The 18,937-nt window shown below is 47.0% G+C and overlaps 1 protein-coding gene across 1 annotated transcript in view; it reads left to right on the top strand.

Annotated features, from left to right (window-relative positions):
• The window catches only part of ARHGAP15 (Rho GTPase activating protein 15), a 492,002-nt gene that overhangs the window by 333,400 nt on the left and 139,665 nt on the right, over nucleotides 1-18,937 (top strand). The window contains exon 12 of the mRNA XM_072122220.1: nucleotides 17,248-17,325. Coding sequence (XP_071978321.1) covers nucleotides 17,248-17,325 — 78 coding nt within the window. The remainder of the gene's footprint in view (nucleotides 1-17,247; nucleotides 17,326-18,937) is intronic.

Genomic DNA, 18,937 nt, shown 5'->3' with positions numbered 1-18,937 from the left:
TGCACAGCCATGCTTCTCTCTGAATATCAAGAGAGGTCTGATACTATAATACATAGAATGTACACAGTGACTGCACCAGCAGCAGAATAGTGAGTGCAACTCTGGGGTATAATACAAGATGTAACTCAGGATCAGTACAGGATAAGTAATGTCATGTATATACACAGTGACTGCACCAGCAGCAGAATAGTGAGTGCAGCTCTGGAGTATAATACAGGATGTAACTCAGGATCAGTACAGGATAAGTAATGTCATGTATGTACACATTGACTGCACCAGCAGCAGAATAGTGAGTGCAGCTCTGGAGTATAACACAGGATGTAACTCAGGATCAGTACAGGATAAGTAATGTCATGTATGTACACAGTGACTGCACCAGCAGCAGAATAGTGAGTGCAGCTCTGGGGTATAATACAAGATGTAACTCAGGATCAGTACAGGATAAGTAATGTCATGTATGTACACAGTGACTGCACCGGCAGCAGAATAGAGAGTGCAGCTCTGGAGTATAATACAGGATGTAACTCAGGATCAGTACAGGATAAGTAATGTCATGTATGTACACAGTGACTGCAACAGCAGCAGAATAGTGAGTGCAGCTCTGGAGTATAATACAGGATGTAACTCAGGATCAGTACAGGATAAGTAATGTCATGTATGTACACAGTGACTGCACCAGCAGCAGAATAGTGAGTGCAGCTCTGGAGTATAATACAGGATGTAACTCAGGATCAGTACAGGATAAGTAATGTCATGTATGTACACAGTGACTGCACTGGCAGCAGAATAGTGAGTGCAGCTCTGGAGTATAATACAGGATGTAACTCAGGATCAGTACAGGATAAGTAATGTCATGTATGTACACAGTGACTGCACCAGCAGCAGAATAGTGAGTGCAACTCTGGAGTATAACACAGGATGTAACTCAGGATCAGTACAGGATAAGTAATGTCATGTATGTACACAGTGACTGCACCAGCAGCAGAATAGTGAGTGCAACTCTGGAGTATAACACAGGATGTAACTCAGGATCAGTACAGGATAAGTAATGTCATGTATGTACACAGTGACTGCACCAGCAGCAGAATAGTGAGTGCAGCTCTGGAGTATAATATAGGATGTAACTCAGGATCAGTACAGGATAAGTAATGTCATGTATGTACACAGTGACTGCACCAGCAGCAGAATAGTGAGTGCAGCTCTGGGGTATAATACAGGATGTAACTCAGGATAAGTACAGGATAAGTAATGTCATGTATGTACACAGTGACTGCACCAGCAGCAGAATAGTGAGTGCAGCTCTGGAATATAATACAGGATGTAACTCAGGATCAGTACAGGATAAATAATGTCATGTATGTACACAGTGACTGCACCAGCAGCAGGATAGTGAGTTCAGCTCTGGAGTATAATACAGGATGTAACTCAGGATCAGTACAGGATAAGTAATGTCATGTATGTACACAGTGACTGCACCAGCAGAAGAATAGTGAGTGCAGCACTGGAGTATAATACAGGATGTAACTCAGGATCAGTACAGGATAAGTAATGTCATGTATGTACACAGTGACTGCACCAGCAGCAGAATAGTGAGTGCAGCTCTGGGGTATAATACAGGATGTAACTCAGGATAAGTACAGGATAAGTAATGTCATGTATGTACACAGTGACTGCACCAGCAGCAGAATAGTGAGTGCAGCTCTGGAATATAATACAGGAAGTAACTCAGGATCAGTACAGGATAAGTAATGTCATGTATGTACACAGCCACTGCACCAGCAGCAGAATAGAGAGTGCAGCTCTGGTGTATAATACAGGATGTAACTCAGGATCAGTACAGGATAAGTAATGTCATGTATGTACACATTGACTGCACCAGCAGCAGAATAGTGAGTGCTGGATCATTCTGCTGTGAACTGCTGACGGGTGTGGTTGTGTTCAGCTGAGCTCCTGCACCACCTGGAGCAAACCCAATCCACCCAGGCCTGCTCTCTCCTCCCCAGGGAGGGAGTGGGTTCTGTGGGATGAATCCTGCAGGAAAGTCCCAGGCTCCTGTCTCCCGGACCAGGCCGGCGGGGGGCAGGAGAATCCAGTTACCGGCCAAAACTGATGGCGTGAGAAGATCTGCCCGGAGCCAAGGACGCAGCGATGTGACCTCGGCTGCCACCCCCAAGACCCAGGGAAGCCGCAAGGTCTCCGGAACACAGAATATTAAGGCAAGTAACATCAGCCTGAGTGCTCCTCCTGGAAAGCTGAGTGACTGTGCGGGAAAGCTGGGTGGTTCAGCTGAAAAGCTGGGTGCTCACGGAGGTGTGCAAAAGGCATGGGGTGATCTTAAGGCCCGGGAGTCTGCTACCATCTATGGCTCCCGGATTGCTGAGCACCTCCGTGAGTACGAGGAAGCTGGAAAAGCGCTGAGGAGGCTCCAGGAGGAGATAAGGGAGACCGTGGCCCTAGCGGGGGTGGCCACTAAGAAGAAAAAGTCTGATCTTCTTAACACCATAGACAGACTAAAAGCCGAGGTCACCGCTCTGGAAGAAAAGCGTCATCTAATCCGTGAGCACAGCGGTCCGTTTCGTGAGAAATTAGAAAACGACGCCCGGTTTGATGATATGCGCCAGGATAAGCTGAGAAAGCTGAAGGGGCTTCAGGTCCAGGCGGATGATGGCGATGATGAGGAGGATGAGGAAGACCTGCCGTGTCCGTCTGGTGGCCTGCACCAACACCAGCAGGCCTCGCACGACAGGCTGCCTGCAGAGCAAGCGCCATTACCATCAGGCTGCGGCTCTGCCAACCTGGAGGAGGAAAGTGATGACAGCGGCCAGGGGGGGGCGCTAATGGCTCAGATCCGACAGCTCGAGTCCCCAGTTCACCTCCAGAACTTCTCCTTCGGCGATGATATGCCAGATGACGACCTAAAGAGAAAGAAGAGAGCCAAGAAGACCAAGGCGTCCCAGGAGGTGAATCTGGTGTTTCGTCCCCTCCCTGTTCCCTCCGGGCGGGCAGCAGTGCCAGCCTGTCGTGTAGGCCCCGTTGCCCAGCCCAGCACGAATCCTGCAGTGGACTCGGTGCCAGGGTGCGGGGAGAGTGCAAAGCCACGTTCCATCATGGCGCAGAGCACCAGCCTTGTTTGTAGTAGCAAGGATGGTGCAGGGAAGGCATCGGCCGAAAGGCCGGACAGTGAGGGCGATCCAGCAGGTCCTGGTACTGTGCGCTGCCCCCTAGTGGGAGGGGGGGGTGGCCCAGTGCCAGGGGCAGTGGCGGTGGCTCCTGTGGCCCTTAGCGCTGTTGCTTGCTCTGGTGAGCAGCGGCAGCGTGATGGGGCTGCTGGGGCTTGTAGTGCGGCGCCTCCCAAACATCCCGTGCAGCCTGCAGAGAAAAGCGCAGGAAAAGTATTATTCTGTATTGGTGCATCAAACTCTGAAGACATAAAAGGGGCAAAAAAACTGTCTGCAGTCTGTAAGGACAAGAGGCCTCTACCACCAATCGAGCAGCGATGCTCAAACATCATAAAAACTGCTGGACAACAAGGGGTTAATGCCAATGAGGCAGAGGGCACAAATAAGATCGGGGTTGGAGCTGCCTCTTCTCAGGCTGTATCAGCTATGGAGGTGGCTCTACCCCCAGTGCCCAGTGACGCCGAGGCAACCCCAGGTCCTCCTGGCCCAGCTGGTGTGAGTGATGCAAGGAAGCGAGGCAGTATTGTACATAGTGTGGTGAATGTTGGGGTGGTGAATGGCGCTGGGGGGGATCCTGGTGTGAGTGCTGGACCATCTGCACCCCCAGTGGTGGCCGCTCCCATAAGGAGCTATGCGAGTGTCACCGCTGGGGCAAGTGGGGTTAACTCCTTGTCTCCTGGCTCTGGGAACAGCGTTTTGCAAAGGCGTCTTCTGGAGGCTCTCAGGAGAGGGGAAAAGTCAATCGCTGTAGAGGGGAGAGAGGTTGATCTGTCCTTCTGGACAGAGAGGCATGGCCTGGCAGCCTTCCAAGAGAAAAGGGGGGGAGAGACTGTATGGTCTTTACCCACAACTGGGCCCGGAGCTGCCCGTAGGAATGTGGTTCGTCTTCGCTGGAGGGGCAGTGACGCATGCCCACCCAGGTCAAGGGTGGTGGAGCTCCTCCTGAAGATGAACTTCAGGGCTAGTGACATCTTTGCCCTGATACATCCTTATGGTACTCCGGAGTTCGATGTCAGCTTTGTTCGGCCGGAGGGCTTAGAGCTCTTCTGGTCGAATTATGAGCTGGCAAAGAACGAGCCCGCATGGCGAGACTTTGCTGTGCAAGCAGTGTCTCGCCAAAACACAGTCAAGAAAGTGACCGTTTTGACCCGTAACGAGTCACTTTCTTGCATGGACATCATGACTTGGCTAAGTCGTTATGGTGAGGTTGTACAGGTACCTCAGAAAAACCGCGATGAATTTGGCATTTGGTCTGGAGCCTGGACCTTCATGATGAAGTTGAAGTGTTCAGGCGGCACAGTCGCCCACATTCCCTCTTCAGCCTTTCTTGGGCGAGACAGAATCCTGATTTTCTACCAGGGGCAGCCGAAGGTCTGTCACAGGTGCGGTGACCCCACACACTTTAGCGCCAGCTGCCAAGTGCAGAAGTGCGCTTTGTGTGGTGGGCTAGGTCATCTCGCTGCATCCTGTAAGGACATTAGGTGTAACCTGTGTGGTGAGCTCGGTCACCCTTTCAGCCGTTGTCCTCGCTCCTTTGCCAATGCGGTTGTGACCCCAGTGGAGGAGAGCCATGAGGTTGCTTCTGCTGGGGAAGGTACCAGCAGAGGTGGAGGAGCTAAGGGGCCTGTGAAGAAAAGCAAGAATAAGTCACCTTCTCAGTTGAGGCGGCTTGAGGCCAGACAAAAAGGGAGAGACCTGGGGAAGCCTCAGGTTGCTGGGGTGACCCTTGGTCCTTCCTCAGAGGCTGGTCATGCTACTGAGGCCCTGAGGGATGATGAGTTGGATGAGGAGGTCAGGAGGATGGAGCGCGAGAAAGGTGCCATGTCCTCCACGTCCTCCCATTATGAAAGTATGGATGAGGATAACAGGATTTGGCTAGAAAATAAGCGCAAGCAGAAAAAGAAAAAACGCGGCCTATCTAAGGTACCTAAGGAAGGGAAAACTTCCTCCCCTCTGGTTGAGCTTTCCAACCGGTTCCTCACCCTCGATGAGATCGCCTCCTCGGGAAGAGAGGCTGAGGGTGGGGTTCTGGAGGTGGCGGCGGAGCAGCCTGCAGGGGGCGCCGAGTCTCTATCCTCTGGGGAAGCTGGGTCCTCAGAGTGGGAGACTGACTCAGAGTCAGGAGACAAGGACGAAGGAGAGGGTGGTCCGGGTGGGTCCTTGGGGGCCAGTAATAATATGGACACCACAATCTCATTAAAGAGAAGCTGCCCCAATTCTGAAGGTAAAAGGGAAAAGGGATCATCCTCAGAGGACAGTAGAGGGAAGGGAGGCAGTAAGAAAAAAGCCGTCTAACTCAATCACTCATGATGGCGGCACCCACTCCGTTGACGCTGGCGTCCATTAATGTCGCCAGCATTAAGTCTGATGCGGCTAGATTTGCGGCCTTTGATTTTCTCGGCCGTGTTGAAGCCGACATTTTATTTTTGCAGGAGACCAGGCTGCCAGATTTGGCGGCCGTGTTTAAAGCTAAGAGGGAATGGAGACACGGGCCTTCCTATTGGTCTCTTGCGGCCGAGCCGTATAGCGGAGTGGGGGTCCTTTTTACCGCGCCGGTAGAATGCCGACGAGTTATTGAGTTAGAAATGGGGAGGTGCCTGATCCTGGATGTCCTCATGAAGGGACAAGAACTGCGCCTAATTAACATCTATGGTCCCCAGTCCAAGTGGGACAGGAAGTGTCTCTTTATGAGGATCAAGCCCTATCTTTTTACAAGTCGGCAGGTGGTCTTTGGAGGGGACTTCAATGCTGTCACGAGGTCCCAGGATAGGGGAGGTTCCAGAGACAAGCTGACTTATGATAGCGTCGCTCTTAATAGCATAGCTAGTGAGGCTCGCCTGGTGGATGTCCACATCCGGCACACCCCAGGCCACGCGGGGTTCACCTATTATAGGGGTAGCTGCAGGTCTAGAATAGACAGGTTTTATTTAAAGGAGGAAGCCATTTCTTCAGCAGTGTCCGTTGTTGAGGTGGAGTTCTCCGACCACTGTCTAATTTTGTTTTCTCTGAATGTTACAGAGACCCCCCGGATGGGAAGAGGCTACTGGAAGCTCAATTCGTCTCTCCTGGAAGAAGCGGAGATAAGACAATCCTTTGAGGACTTTCTTCAGAGCCAGGTACCATTGCTGGGCCTTTGTAGCAGTAAGGCAGAGTGGTGGGAGATGCTCAAGAAAAGGGTGGCGAGATTCTTCCGCCAGCTCTCGAGCCTCAGGAGCCTGGACAGGTACCGCCTGTATCAGGGCCTGAGGAGGAAACTCGAGCATCTCGTCTCGACTGGAAGTAGTCGTGAGGACATCTCCAGAGTGAAATCCTTGCTGAAGAGGTGTCAGTACGATAGACACGCATCTTTGGTTTTTGAGAGGGATTACGGGAAATACCGCTCGCCCGACCCTTACAGAAACTGCAAGATGTCAGTGAATGGTAAAGTTGTCACAGGACTGGTTGACAGTACGGGATCCCTGAAAAGGTCCAGATCAGGGATTCTGGAGGTCGTCAGATCCTTCTACTCGCACCTCTTGGGCAGGAAGGATCTAGATCGGGATGTGATGTCGGCTTTCCTGGCTGAAACTGTCCCTGAGCCAGGAGTAGACCCCTCTCTTGATGTTTTGACAGAGATGATCAGGGAAGAGGAAGTCAGCCTGGCGATTGAAGGGCTCGCCCTCAAGAAATCGCCAGGTCCGGATGGCTTAACATCTGAGTTTTATAAGACCTTTAAGGACGCCTTGGTTCCCCTCTTGACTGAGGTATTCAATGAGTGTCTTTCCTCGGGCGCTCTGCCGAAGTCAATGAGGAGGTCAGCCCTGATCATTCTGTCAAAGGGTAAGGACCGATCTCGTATTGAGAACTGGCGTCCCATAGCGCTTCTCAATACGGACAGAAAGGTTTTGGCAAAGGTGCTGTTTAATCGGCTGGTGCAGTTTGCGCCCCGGCTCCTTTCGGGGACCCAGCACTGCTCTGTTCCAGGCCGCAGTACATTTAGTGCTGTGCTTTGTGTCCGGGAGGCAGTGGAGCAGGGCAGGGCTGGTAACTGGAAGGGGTACTTGCTGTCCTTGGATCAGGCAAAAGCGTTTGATCGGGTTGACCACGAGTACCTCTGGTCTGTCCTTCTGAGGTATGGCCTGCCGGGGGAGTTTGTCAATTGGCTAAAAGTTTTGTATGCAGGGGCAGAGAGTTTCCCGCTTGTGAACGGTTGGATTGGCCGCTCTTTTGAGGTCGGGTCTGGTGTTCGCCAGGGTTGTCCTCTGAGCCCACTTTTATACGTGTTCGCGATTGACCCATTCCTTAGGAGGGTTGATCGTGGGCCGTTGGTGGGAGTCGGGATGGACCAGGCGGCACCGGAAGCCACTCTAAGGGTGGTAGCGTACGCTGATGATGTCACCGTTTTTGTGTCCTCGAGAGGGGAGGCGCAATGGGTGATGTCAGAGGTTGACCGCTACTCAGAGGCTTCTGGGTCCAAGATCAACCGGGATAAGTGTGAGAGTCTCTGGCTGGGAGAGGGGGATCCAGGCTTTGATCTCCCGGACACTCTTCCAGGGCCCCAAGACTCTGCCAAAGTTCTCGGCATCGAATTTGGCCAGGGGGATTACCCCATGCAAAACTGGGATGGCAGGCTTAAGATCGCCGCTCAGAGGGTGGACCAGTGGAAGGGTTGGTCTTTGACCCTAAGGGAAAGGGTGAACTTGATTAAAACTTACCTGCTCCCATTGCTGATATATCTGGGCAGTGTGTGCATGTTGCCAGAACCCCTCTGGACTCGGGTGTACAGTCTGTTCTTCCAGCTGTTATGGGGGAATAGGCTGAACCTAATCAAGAGGGAGGTTACTTACCGCACGAGGAGACAAGGAGGGTTGTGTATGGTCAACCCTGTGGTGTTCCTAGTGAATACCTTTCTTAAGATCAATGTAGCAAACCTCTGGAAAGAGAGGGCTCCTCCGTGGGTATACTCCTGCAGGGGATGGTTTCGGCCTTTCTTCCAGGAATGGGAGACAGGAGGGCGAGTGAAGGATCTCCGTACACCACATGGGCATCTTCCGGCTTACGCTACCCCGGTTCTGAAGGTGATTCGCCGGTGGGGTCTGGGAATGTGGGAGATCAGGACCATGTCGAGGAAACTCCTTGACAAAAGGGTTCTGTTGACCCATTTCCAGAAGCCTCTGGCCCTCAGGGATTGCCCAAGTCGGGATCTTGGGGTGGGTTTAGGTCTTTTGAATTCCATCAGGATCCCCTTGAAGTTTTGGGACTTGACTTGGCGCTGCTTCCATGGAAAGCTGTGTGTGAGGGACAATCTGAAGTGTAGGAGCTCTGAGGAAAGGGGTTGTCCCCGGGAGGAGTGCGGTGGCCTGCTGGAGAGCATGGACCACTTCCTGCTTCAGTGCCCCTTTAACACAGAGGTGTACAACCGGGTGGGCGCTTCCATCCATTGGCCCGGGTTGGCCGGTCTCTCCTATGCGGAGTGGGCCTATGGAGCATTCAGAGGCCTGGGTGGCCGGGACCGATGCACGTTATTCCTAGTTAGTCTAGTGGTCAGGTACCACACGTGGAACGCACGGTGCTTAGTATCGACGCAGCGTAAAATCCTCCCGGTGGATGAGGTGGTTAGGAACATTCTGGGTGACCTGGTGAAGGTGCGCTCTCTGGAGTATGAGAGGCTGGGCACGGGGAGGGCCTCTCTCCTTTGGAGGGGGTTCTCCTTTAGTGTCCCTTAGTCTGTCATCTCCGCTCCTGGTGTTGGGCTGAAGCTGACACTGTAGATTTTTGTTTTGTGTCCTGAGGTTATAGTGATGTTGGGCTTGCAGGCGCCGAACCTGGGCTTTATGTGGTTGGTTTGTTATATGTTGATATGTTTAATGTGTTTGTATTTTGTGTACAGTGTGTATTTATGTAGTTATAGTTAATGTGTATATAGCTTGGTTGGTTTTTGGGGTGTTGGTGTTAGGGTGTTAGGTTGGGAGGGGGGGTGGATGGGATTTGGACAGTATGATCCTGGGCACTGGTCTGGACTATATAGCGCGAACTTTGGACGTTAGACCAGTGTCTGGGTGGGAGGGTGATGGGCGTGGGATTTAGTTAGTTATATTTAATGTTTTCATTTCCTGTTTGTCTTTTTATTGCTGTGTATTCTTTAGTTATTTATGGAAAAAAAAAAAAAAAAAAAAAATTATTATAAAAAATTATAAAAAAAAAAAAAAAAAATTAGGTGGTGGGATTGGGTGAAAGTTTTGTTTTATAATGCTGATTGTGTGGTGTGTGTGTGGCTGGGCCAGGAGATTTTTGTAAGTCTCTTTTAGTTTGTATTATTGTTTTGTTATTATTATTATTATTGTTTTGTTTTGCCAGAAGTTATGGCTTGATTTATGTTTATTGTTGTAATGTTTTTCATTTTTATATATAAAATAAAAGATTTACAGGATGTAACTCAGGATCAGTACAGGATAAGTAATGTCATATATGTACACAGTGATGCACCAGCAGAGGTATAGTGAGTGCAGCACTGGAGTATAATACAGGATGTAACTCAGGATCAGTACAGGATAAGTAATGTCATGTATGTACACAGTGACTGCACCAGCAGCAGAATAGTGAGTGCAGCTCTGGAGTATAATACAGGATGTAACTCAGGATCAGTACAGGATAAGTAATGTCATGTATGTACACAGTGACTGCAACAGCAGCAGAATAGTGAGTGCAGCTCTGGAATATAATACAGGATGTAACTCAGGATCAGTACAGGATAAGTAATGTCATGTATGTACACAGTGACTGCACCAGCAGCAGGATAGTGAGTTCAGCTCTGGAGTATAATACAGGATGTAACTCAGGATCAGTACAGGATAAGTAATGTCATGTATGTACACAGTGACTGCACCAGCAGAAGAATAGTGAGTGCAGCACTGGAGTATAATACAGGATGTAACTCAGGATCAGTACAGGATAAGTAATGTCATGTATGTACACAGTGACTGCACCAGCAGCAGAATAGTGAGTGCAGCTCTGGGGTATAATACAGGATGTAACTCAGGATAAGTACAGGATAAGTAATGTCATGTATGTACACAGTGACTGCACCAGCAGCAGAATAGTGAGTGCAGCTCTGGAATATAATACAGGAAGTAACTCAGGATCAGTACAGGATAAGTAATGTCATGTATGTACACAGCCACTGCACCAGCAGCAGAATAGAGAGTGCAGCTCTGGTGTATAATACAGGATGTAACTCAGGATCAGTACAGGATAAGTAATGTCATGTATGTACACAGTGACTGCACCAGCAGCAGGATAGTGAGTGCAGCTCTGGAGTATAATACAGGATGTAACTCAGGATCAGTACAGGATAAGTAATGTCATATATGTACACAGTGATGCACCAGCAGAAGTATAGTGAGTGCAGCACTGGAGTATAATACAGGATGTAACTCAGGATCTGTACAGGATAAGTAATGTCATGTATGTACACAGTGACTGCACCAGCAGCAGGATAGTGAGTTCAGCTCTGGAGTATAATACAGGATGTAACTCAGGATCAGTACAGGATAAGTAATGTCATGTATGTACACAGTGACTGCACCAGCAGAAGAATAGTGAGTGCAGCACTGGAGTATAATACAGGATGTAACTCAGGATCAGTACAGGATAAGTAATGTAATGTATGTACACAGTGACTGCACCAGCAGCAGAATAGTGAGTGCAGCTCTGGAATATAATACAGGAAGTAACTCAGGATCAGTACAGGATAAGTAATGTCATGTATGTACACAGTGACTGCACCAGCAGAATAGTGAGTGCAGCTCTGGAGTATAATACAAGATGTAACTCAGGATCAGTACAGGATAAGTAATGTCATGTATGTACACAGTGACTCCACCAGCAGCAGAATAGTGAGTGCAGCTCTGGGGTGTAATACAGGATGTAACTCAGGATCAGTACAGTATAAGTAATGTCATGTATGTACACAGTGACTGCACCAGCAGCAGAATAGTGAGTGCAACTCTGGAGTATAACACAGGATGTAACTCAGGATCAGTACAGGATAAGTAATGTCATGTATGTACACAGTAACTGCACCAGCAGCAGAATAGTGAGTGCAGCTCTGGGGTATAATACAGGATGTAACTCAGGATAAGTACAGGATAAGTAATGTCATGTATGTACACAGTGACTGCACCAGCAGCAGAATAGTGAGTGCAGCTCTGGAATATAATACAGGAAGTAACTCAGGATCAGTACAGGATAAGTAATGTCATGTATGTACACAGTGACTGCACCAGCAGCAGAATAGTGAGTGCAGCTCTGGGGTATAATACAGGAAGTAACTCAGGATCAGTACAGGATAAGTATTGTCATGTATGTACCCAGTCACTGCACCAGCAGCAGAATAGTGAGTGCAGCTCTGGGGTATAATACAGGATGTAACTCAGGATCAGTACAAGATAAGTAATGTCATGTATGTACACAGTGACTGCACCAGCAGAAGAATAGTGAGTGCAGCACTGGAGTATAATACAGGATGTAACTCAGGATCAGTACAGGATAAGTAATGTCATGTATGTACACAGTGACTGCACCAGCAGCAGAATAGTGAGTGCAGCTCTGGAATATAATACAGGAAGTAACTCAGGATCAGTACAGGATAAGTAATGTCATGTATGTACACAGTGACTGCACCAGCAGAATAGTGAGTGCAGCTCTGGAGTATAATACAGGATGTAACTCAGGATCAGTACAGGATAAGTAATGTCATGTATGTACACAGTGACTCCACCAGCAGCAGAATAGTGAGTGCAGCTCTGGGGTGTAATACAGGATGTAACTCAGGATCAGTACAGGATAAGTATTGTCATGTATGTACCCAGTCACTGCACCAGCAGCAGAATAGTGAGTGCAGCTCTGGGGTATAATACAGGATGTAACTCAGAATCAGTACATGATAAGTAATGTCATGTATGTACACAGTGACTGCACCAGCAGAAGTATAGTGAGTGCAGCACTGGAGTATAATACAGGATGTAACTCAGGATCAGTACAGGATAAGTAATGTCATGTATGTACACAGTGACTGCACCAGCAGCAGAATAGTGAGTGCAGCTCTGGAATATAATACAGGATGTAACTCAGGATCAGTACAGGATAAATAATGTCATGTATGTACACAGTGACTGCACCAGCAGCAGGATAGTGAGTTCAGCTCTGGAGTATAATACAGGATGTAACTCAGGATCAGTACAGGATAAGTAATGTCATGTATGTACACAGTGACTGCACCAGCAGCAGAATAGTGAGTGCAGCTCTGGGGTGTAATACAGGATGTAACTCAGGATCAGTACAGTATAAGTAATGTCATGTATGTACACAGTGACTGCACCAGCAGCAGAATAGTGAGTGCAACTCTGGAGTATAACACAGGATGTAACTCAGGATCAGTACAGGATAAGTAATGTCATGTATGTACACAGTGACTGCACCAGCAGCAGAATAGTGAGTGCAACTCTGGAGTATAACACAGGATGTAACTCAGGATCAGTACAGGATAAGTAATGTCATGTATGTACACAGTGACTGCACCAGCAGCAGAATAGTGAGTGCAGCTCTGGGGTATAATACAGGATGTAACTCAGGATCAGTACAGGATAAGTAATGTCATGTATGTACACAGTTACTGCACCAGCAGCAGAATAGTGAGTGCAGCTCTGGGGTATAATACAGGATGTAACTCAGGATCAGTACAGGATAAGTATTGTCATGTATGTACCCAGTCACTGCACCAGCAGCAGAATAGTGAGTGCAGCTCTGGGGTATAATACAGGATGTAACTCAGGATCAGTACAGGATAAGTAATGTCATGTATGTACACAGTGACTGCACCAGCAGAAGAATAGTGAGTGCAGCACTGGAGTATAATACAGGATGTAACTCAGGATCAGTACAGGATAAGTAATGTCATGTATGTACACAGTGACTGCACCAGCAGAATAGTGAGTGCAGCTCTGGAGTATAATACAGGATGTAACTCAGGATCAGTACAGGATAAGTAATGTCATGTATGTACACAGTGACTGCACCAGCAGAAGAATAGTGAGTGCAGCACTGGAGTATAATACAGGATGTAACTCAGGATCAGTACAGGATAAGTAATGTCATGTATGTACACAGTGACTGCACCAGCAGAATAGTGAGTGCAGCTCTGGAGTATAATACAGGATGTAACTCAGGATCAGTACAGGATAAGTAATGTCATGTATGTACACAGTGACTGCACCAGCAGCAGAATAGTGAGTGCAGCTCTGGAATATAATACAGGAAGTAACTCAGGATCAGTACAGGATAAGTAATGTCATGTATGTACACAGTGACTGCACCAGCAGAATAGTGAGTGCAGCTCTGGAGTATAATACAAGATGTAACTCAGGATCAGTACAGGATAAGTAATGTCATGTATGTACACAGTGACTCCACCAGCAGCAGAATAGTGAGTGCAGCTCTGGGGTGTAATACAGGATGTAACTCAGGATCAGTACAGTATAAGTAATGTCATGTATGTACACAGTGACTGCACCAGCAGCAGAATAGTGAGTGCAACTCTGGAGTATAACACAGGATGTAACTCAGGATCAGTACAGGATAAGTAATGTCATGTATGTACACAGTGACTGCACCAGCAGCAGAATAGTGAGTGCAGCTCTGGGGTATAATACAGGATGTAACTCAGGATAAGTACAGGATAAGTAATGTCATGTATGTACACAGTGACTGCACCAGCAGCAGAATAGTGAGTGCAGCTCTGGAATATAATACAGGAAGTAACTCAGGATCAGTACAGGATAAGTAATGTCATGTATGTACACAGTGACTGCACCAGCAGCAGAATAGTGAGTGCAGCTCTGGGGTATAATACAGGAAGTAACTCAGGATCAGTACAGGATAAGTATTGTCATGTATGTACCCAGTCACTGCACCAGCAGCAGAATAGTGAGTGCAGCTCTGGGGTATAATACAGGATGTAACTCAGGATCAGTACAGGATAAGTAATGTCATGTATGTACACAGTGACTGCACCAGCAGAAGAATAGTGAGTGCAGCACTGGAGTATAATACAGGATGTAACTCAGGATCAGTACAGGATAAGTAATGTCATGTATGTACACAGTGACTGCACCAGCAGCAGAATAGTGAGTGCAGCTCTGGAATATAATACAGGATGTAACTCAGGATCAGTACAGGATAAATAATGTCATGTATGTACACAGTGACTGCACCAGCAGCAGGATAGTGAGTTCAGCTCTGGAGTATAATACAGGATGTAACTCAGGATCAGTACAGGATAAGTAATGTCATGTATGTACACAGTGACTGCACCAGCAGCAGAATAGTGAGTGCAGCTCTGGGGTGTAATACAGGATGTAACTCAGGATCAGTACAGTATAAGTAATGTCATGTATGTACACAGTGACTGCACCAGCAGCAGAATAGTGAGTGCAGCTCTGGGGTATAATACAGGAAGTAACTCAGGATCAGTACAGGATAAGTATTGTCATGTATGTACCCAGTCACTGCACCAGCAGCAGAATAGTGAGTGCAGCTCTGGGGTATAATACAGGATGTAACTCAGGATCAGTACAAGATAAGTAATGTCATGTATGTACACAGTGACTGCACCAGCAGAAGAATAGTGAGTGCAGCACTGGAGTATAATACAGGATGTAACTCAGGATCAGTACAGGATAAGTAATGTCATGTATGTACACAGTGACTGCACCAGCAGCAGAATAGTGAGTGCAGCTCTGGAGTATAATACAGGATGTAACTCAGGATCAGTACAGGATAAGTAATGTCATGTATGTACACAGTGACTGCACCAGCAGCAGAATAGTGAGTGCAGCTCTGGAGTATAATACAGGATGTAACTCAGGATCAGTACAGGATAAGTAATGTCATGTATGTACACAGTGACTGCACCAGCAGCAGAATAGTGAGTGCAGCTCTGGAGTATAATACAGGATGTAACTCAGGATCAGTACAGGATAAGTAATGTCATGTATGTACACAGTGAAGTTGAATATTCCTTATATTGTGAGGCTCTGTTGGCTGTAGATTATTATATATCTCAGATGTAAATCTCTGATGTGATGCACATGGTTTTTTTTTTCAGTTGAAAAATTTTAATTGTAAATCAAAACATTTCTTTTTTTAATGCAAATGATTCAGATGTCATCTCCCCTCCGCATTATCCGGTGCACAATGTAATGTATATAAATATGCACATGTCTAATGCGGCAACTTTATCTCATGTAAAATCGGCTAATTCTACTAATCTGAAACAATATAAAAAGAATGGAGGGATCTGATTTTGTTTTGGATAATGATGTCTGGTAGAAAACGTTGGGGGATCCGGTGACATGTGCCATGGGTAGATGCCCCTCACCTCACACGGGGACTCACCGGCTGCTGCAGACCAATTTCCACTCTCTGTCGACAGGACTCTCTGGAAAGGAAAGGGTTAATGCAACATGTTGCTAGAAGCTAAATTACAGATATACTTCCACTTTTTCTTCCATCATTTCCAGAGTCCAATACTTAAAGGAGTTCTCTTGGTTTGAAATATTGCTATAATGTCCATAGTATCAGATTGGTGGGGGTCCAGCACCTCCTGTTCTCGGCAACAGGAAGCAGACAGCGCCATTCTTTTTACAGTGGTCACACCAAGTAACTACAGATCAGCTCCCATCCATTTGCATAGGAGATAAGCTGCAATGACTTGGTTCAGCCACTAGAATGAGACCGGCGCCGTTTACTGTACCTGTTTATCAGCTGCTGGGAACTGCTCAACTGTGAGGGTCCTGGATTCCCACCAATCTGGTACTGAGGAGCTATCCCTAAGATATGCCATTAATGAATAAGTCTGTGAAGCCCCCTAAAAGGAACAGGGTCTCTTGCATCACCTATCAGCCTATGTCCATCAGAGCATGGAAGTTGTAGCCATAAATTGGGGACCACTTATCTAACTAGTATGGAGGTCGGATATATTTCCGATTTGCAGCGAATTGTCTTGGGATTTCACGCGACAAAAAATCGGGGGGGGGGGGGGGGGGTGGATGCGGCGGTTAGTGGCCGTTGCAAAACCTGACGGATTCGGAGAAACCGCGGAATTAAAACAAAAATGTGTCACAAGAATAGCACTCACATTCGCCGGGAGGAAGAAGGTGAACTCCGGCGGACCTTGGCACAGCAGTGACACCTAGTGGATATCGGGAGCACGACCTTAGTGAATCCCGGCAAGCTCCGAATCAATGCCGGACAACGCGCCGTGGGACCGTGAATGGACCGGGTAAGTAAATGTGCCCCAGTGAGGTCAAGTATGTGCACTGATATTACGATCTTCCGCTCATACAGGGAGACTTTATGGCCCTCCTGATTGCTTGGGGGAACCAATGAGCAGATCCACAGTGATCAGGCAAATACCCCCAGTTGGGTGGGTAGAAATTGGCTGTTTTTTGCAAGAACAATCCCTTTAAAAATTTCGATCACAGTAAATACTTGATGTCTGCAATCAAAGCCACTTGGTGGCCACGAATAAAATCATATGTAAATGACCTTTACAATTTCATATTAAACCCCAAATCTCAATGTTGTGAATATTTCTAACCTGGAAACCCCCTTTAAAGGAAATCTACCACCAGGATTAAGGTTTGTAAACCAAGCACACAGGCATGCTGGTGTGTGTCCCTTCTGTTGGGATCTGCTCTTCTTTTAGCTTCTCAAGCCATTGTTTTTATGAAAAGAAATTATGCAAATGACCCCCAGGGGCTCCAGGCTCCATTGACATCTATTGGGCTAATTTGCATAATTTTTGAAACCCTTTTTAGTAAAAACTATGACATAAGAAGCTAAAAGAAGAACTGATCCCAACAAAGGGGGCACACACCAGTATGTCAGTGTGCTTGGTTTACAATCCCCGATCCTGGTGGTAGATTTCCTTTAGTAGAGTATATATATATATCTGTGCAGGGGTCAGCCATCCCTCATGAATGGATTTCTGTAACAATGTATCAGTAACACAACTCGTCCTTCCTTCCAGGTCTGGATGCAGATGGTTTGTACAGAGTCAGCGGGAACCTGTCAACGATACAGAAGTTGCGATTTGTGGTGAATCAGGGTGAGTTAATCCTCGGGAGAACAGACATGTTTTGACTTTTCCATCGTGTAGCTTTGTTATTCCTGGAATACAGACTCTCCTTCTCTTCTTCACTCTACTCTTCTTTTCTTGCGCTGCAATTTTGATCAATGTTTAGATTCTGGATGGAAGCCTTTGATGATAATGTGCGCGGCTTTATCTGGAAATGAAAGGAAGAAAGTTTAGTGACGTTTGAACTTTTCTGAGGGATAATGGCCACGGGGGACGAGATTTCCTGGAAATTGATGATTGTCTGGGAGAGCTAAAAGCCCACGGCTCGGCCTGCCCCATCATTAAGTAGAGGAAGTTCCCACCCCATAGGTCAGGCCGACCATCGTGAGAAGACAATTAGAGAGCCCCCACCACTCCATGATGATACGACTCCAATATTCACTATATGTGGCCAAGACTACTGAAAGTTACATAATAGCCACTTATAGCCACTAACAGCTTCCCATTGGTGGATCATCAGGACCTGTACACCAAGTTTCCTATGGCCATTGTCTGTGTACTGTCCTATATGTAACAACATTGTTACCAATAATTACCACAATTTTTTAGTTACCACAATTTTAAAGGAATGTGAACATAACAGATAATGATAGTCATGTGACATGGAAGTATCTGTGATCGCTATTAAGGATTAGCTTCTTAATCCTACTGTGGTCTATGCTTTTAATGGAAGGGGGGAAAAAAAATTAAAGGACTATAAGGTGCACAAAAAAATCCTTTGATTTTCTCAGAAATCAAAGGTGCACCTTATAGTCCAGTGCGCCTTATATTTGAACCGTACTTACAGACAACAGCTGCCTTGTACTGTGCACAGGTCTGCCACCTGCTGGTCATTCATCCTTATACTCAGGTGCGCCTTATAATCTGGTGCGCCTTATATATGAACCATACTTACAGACAACAGCTGCCTTGTACTGTGCACAGGTCTGCCAACTGCTGGTCATTCATCCTTATACTCAGGTGCGCCTTATAATCCAGTGCGCCTTATATGTAAACCGTACTTACAGACAACAGCTGACTTGTACTGTGCACAGGTCTGCCACCTGCTGGTCATTCATCCTTATAATCAGGTGCGCCTTATAATCTGGTGCTCCTTATATATGAACCTAGACGATTTAGCAGGCATTTATTGATGGTGTGCCTTATAATCCGGTGCGCCTTATAGTCCCAAAAAATATGGGATATGTTTGTATATAGGTTGTGTATATACTGTATGTCTATGTATATAATGTGTTTCTAATGTACATGTACTATACAGAATGTGTGTATATACTGTATGTATGTTTGTATATAGGGTGTGTATATAATGTATGTCTATGTATATAATGTGTTTATAATGTACATGTACTATATAAAATGTGTGTATATACTGTATGTTTGTATATAGGGTGCGTCCTGCATGTAAATACTGTCTATGGTGGGGATCCTGCCTAGGCATACTATCTATGGGGGTCTTGTCTATATATACACTATCTGTGAGGGACACCTGCCTGTATATACCCATCTATGTGGGGGTACTAGATGCCACTGATCTGTGTCAATAATTTTGGTGACTGGAATGCAGCAGGGATCAGGGGTCCGT

Source organism: Engystomops pustulosus, chromosome 8 (genome assembly GCF_040894005.1).
Source record: "Engystomops pustulosus chromosome 8, aEngPut4.maternal, whole genome shotgun sequence".
NCBI lineage: Eukaryota > Metazoa > Chordata > Amphibia > Anura > Leptodactylidae > Engystomops > Engystomops pustulosus.
This window is presented reverse-complemented; position numbering and strand designations above follow the sequence as displayed.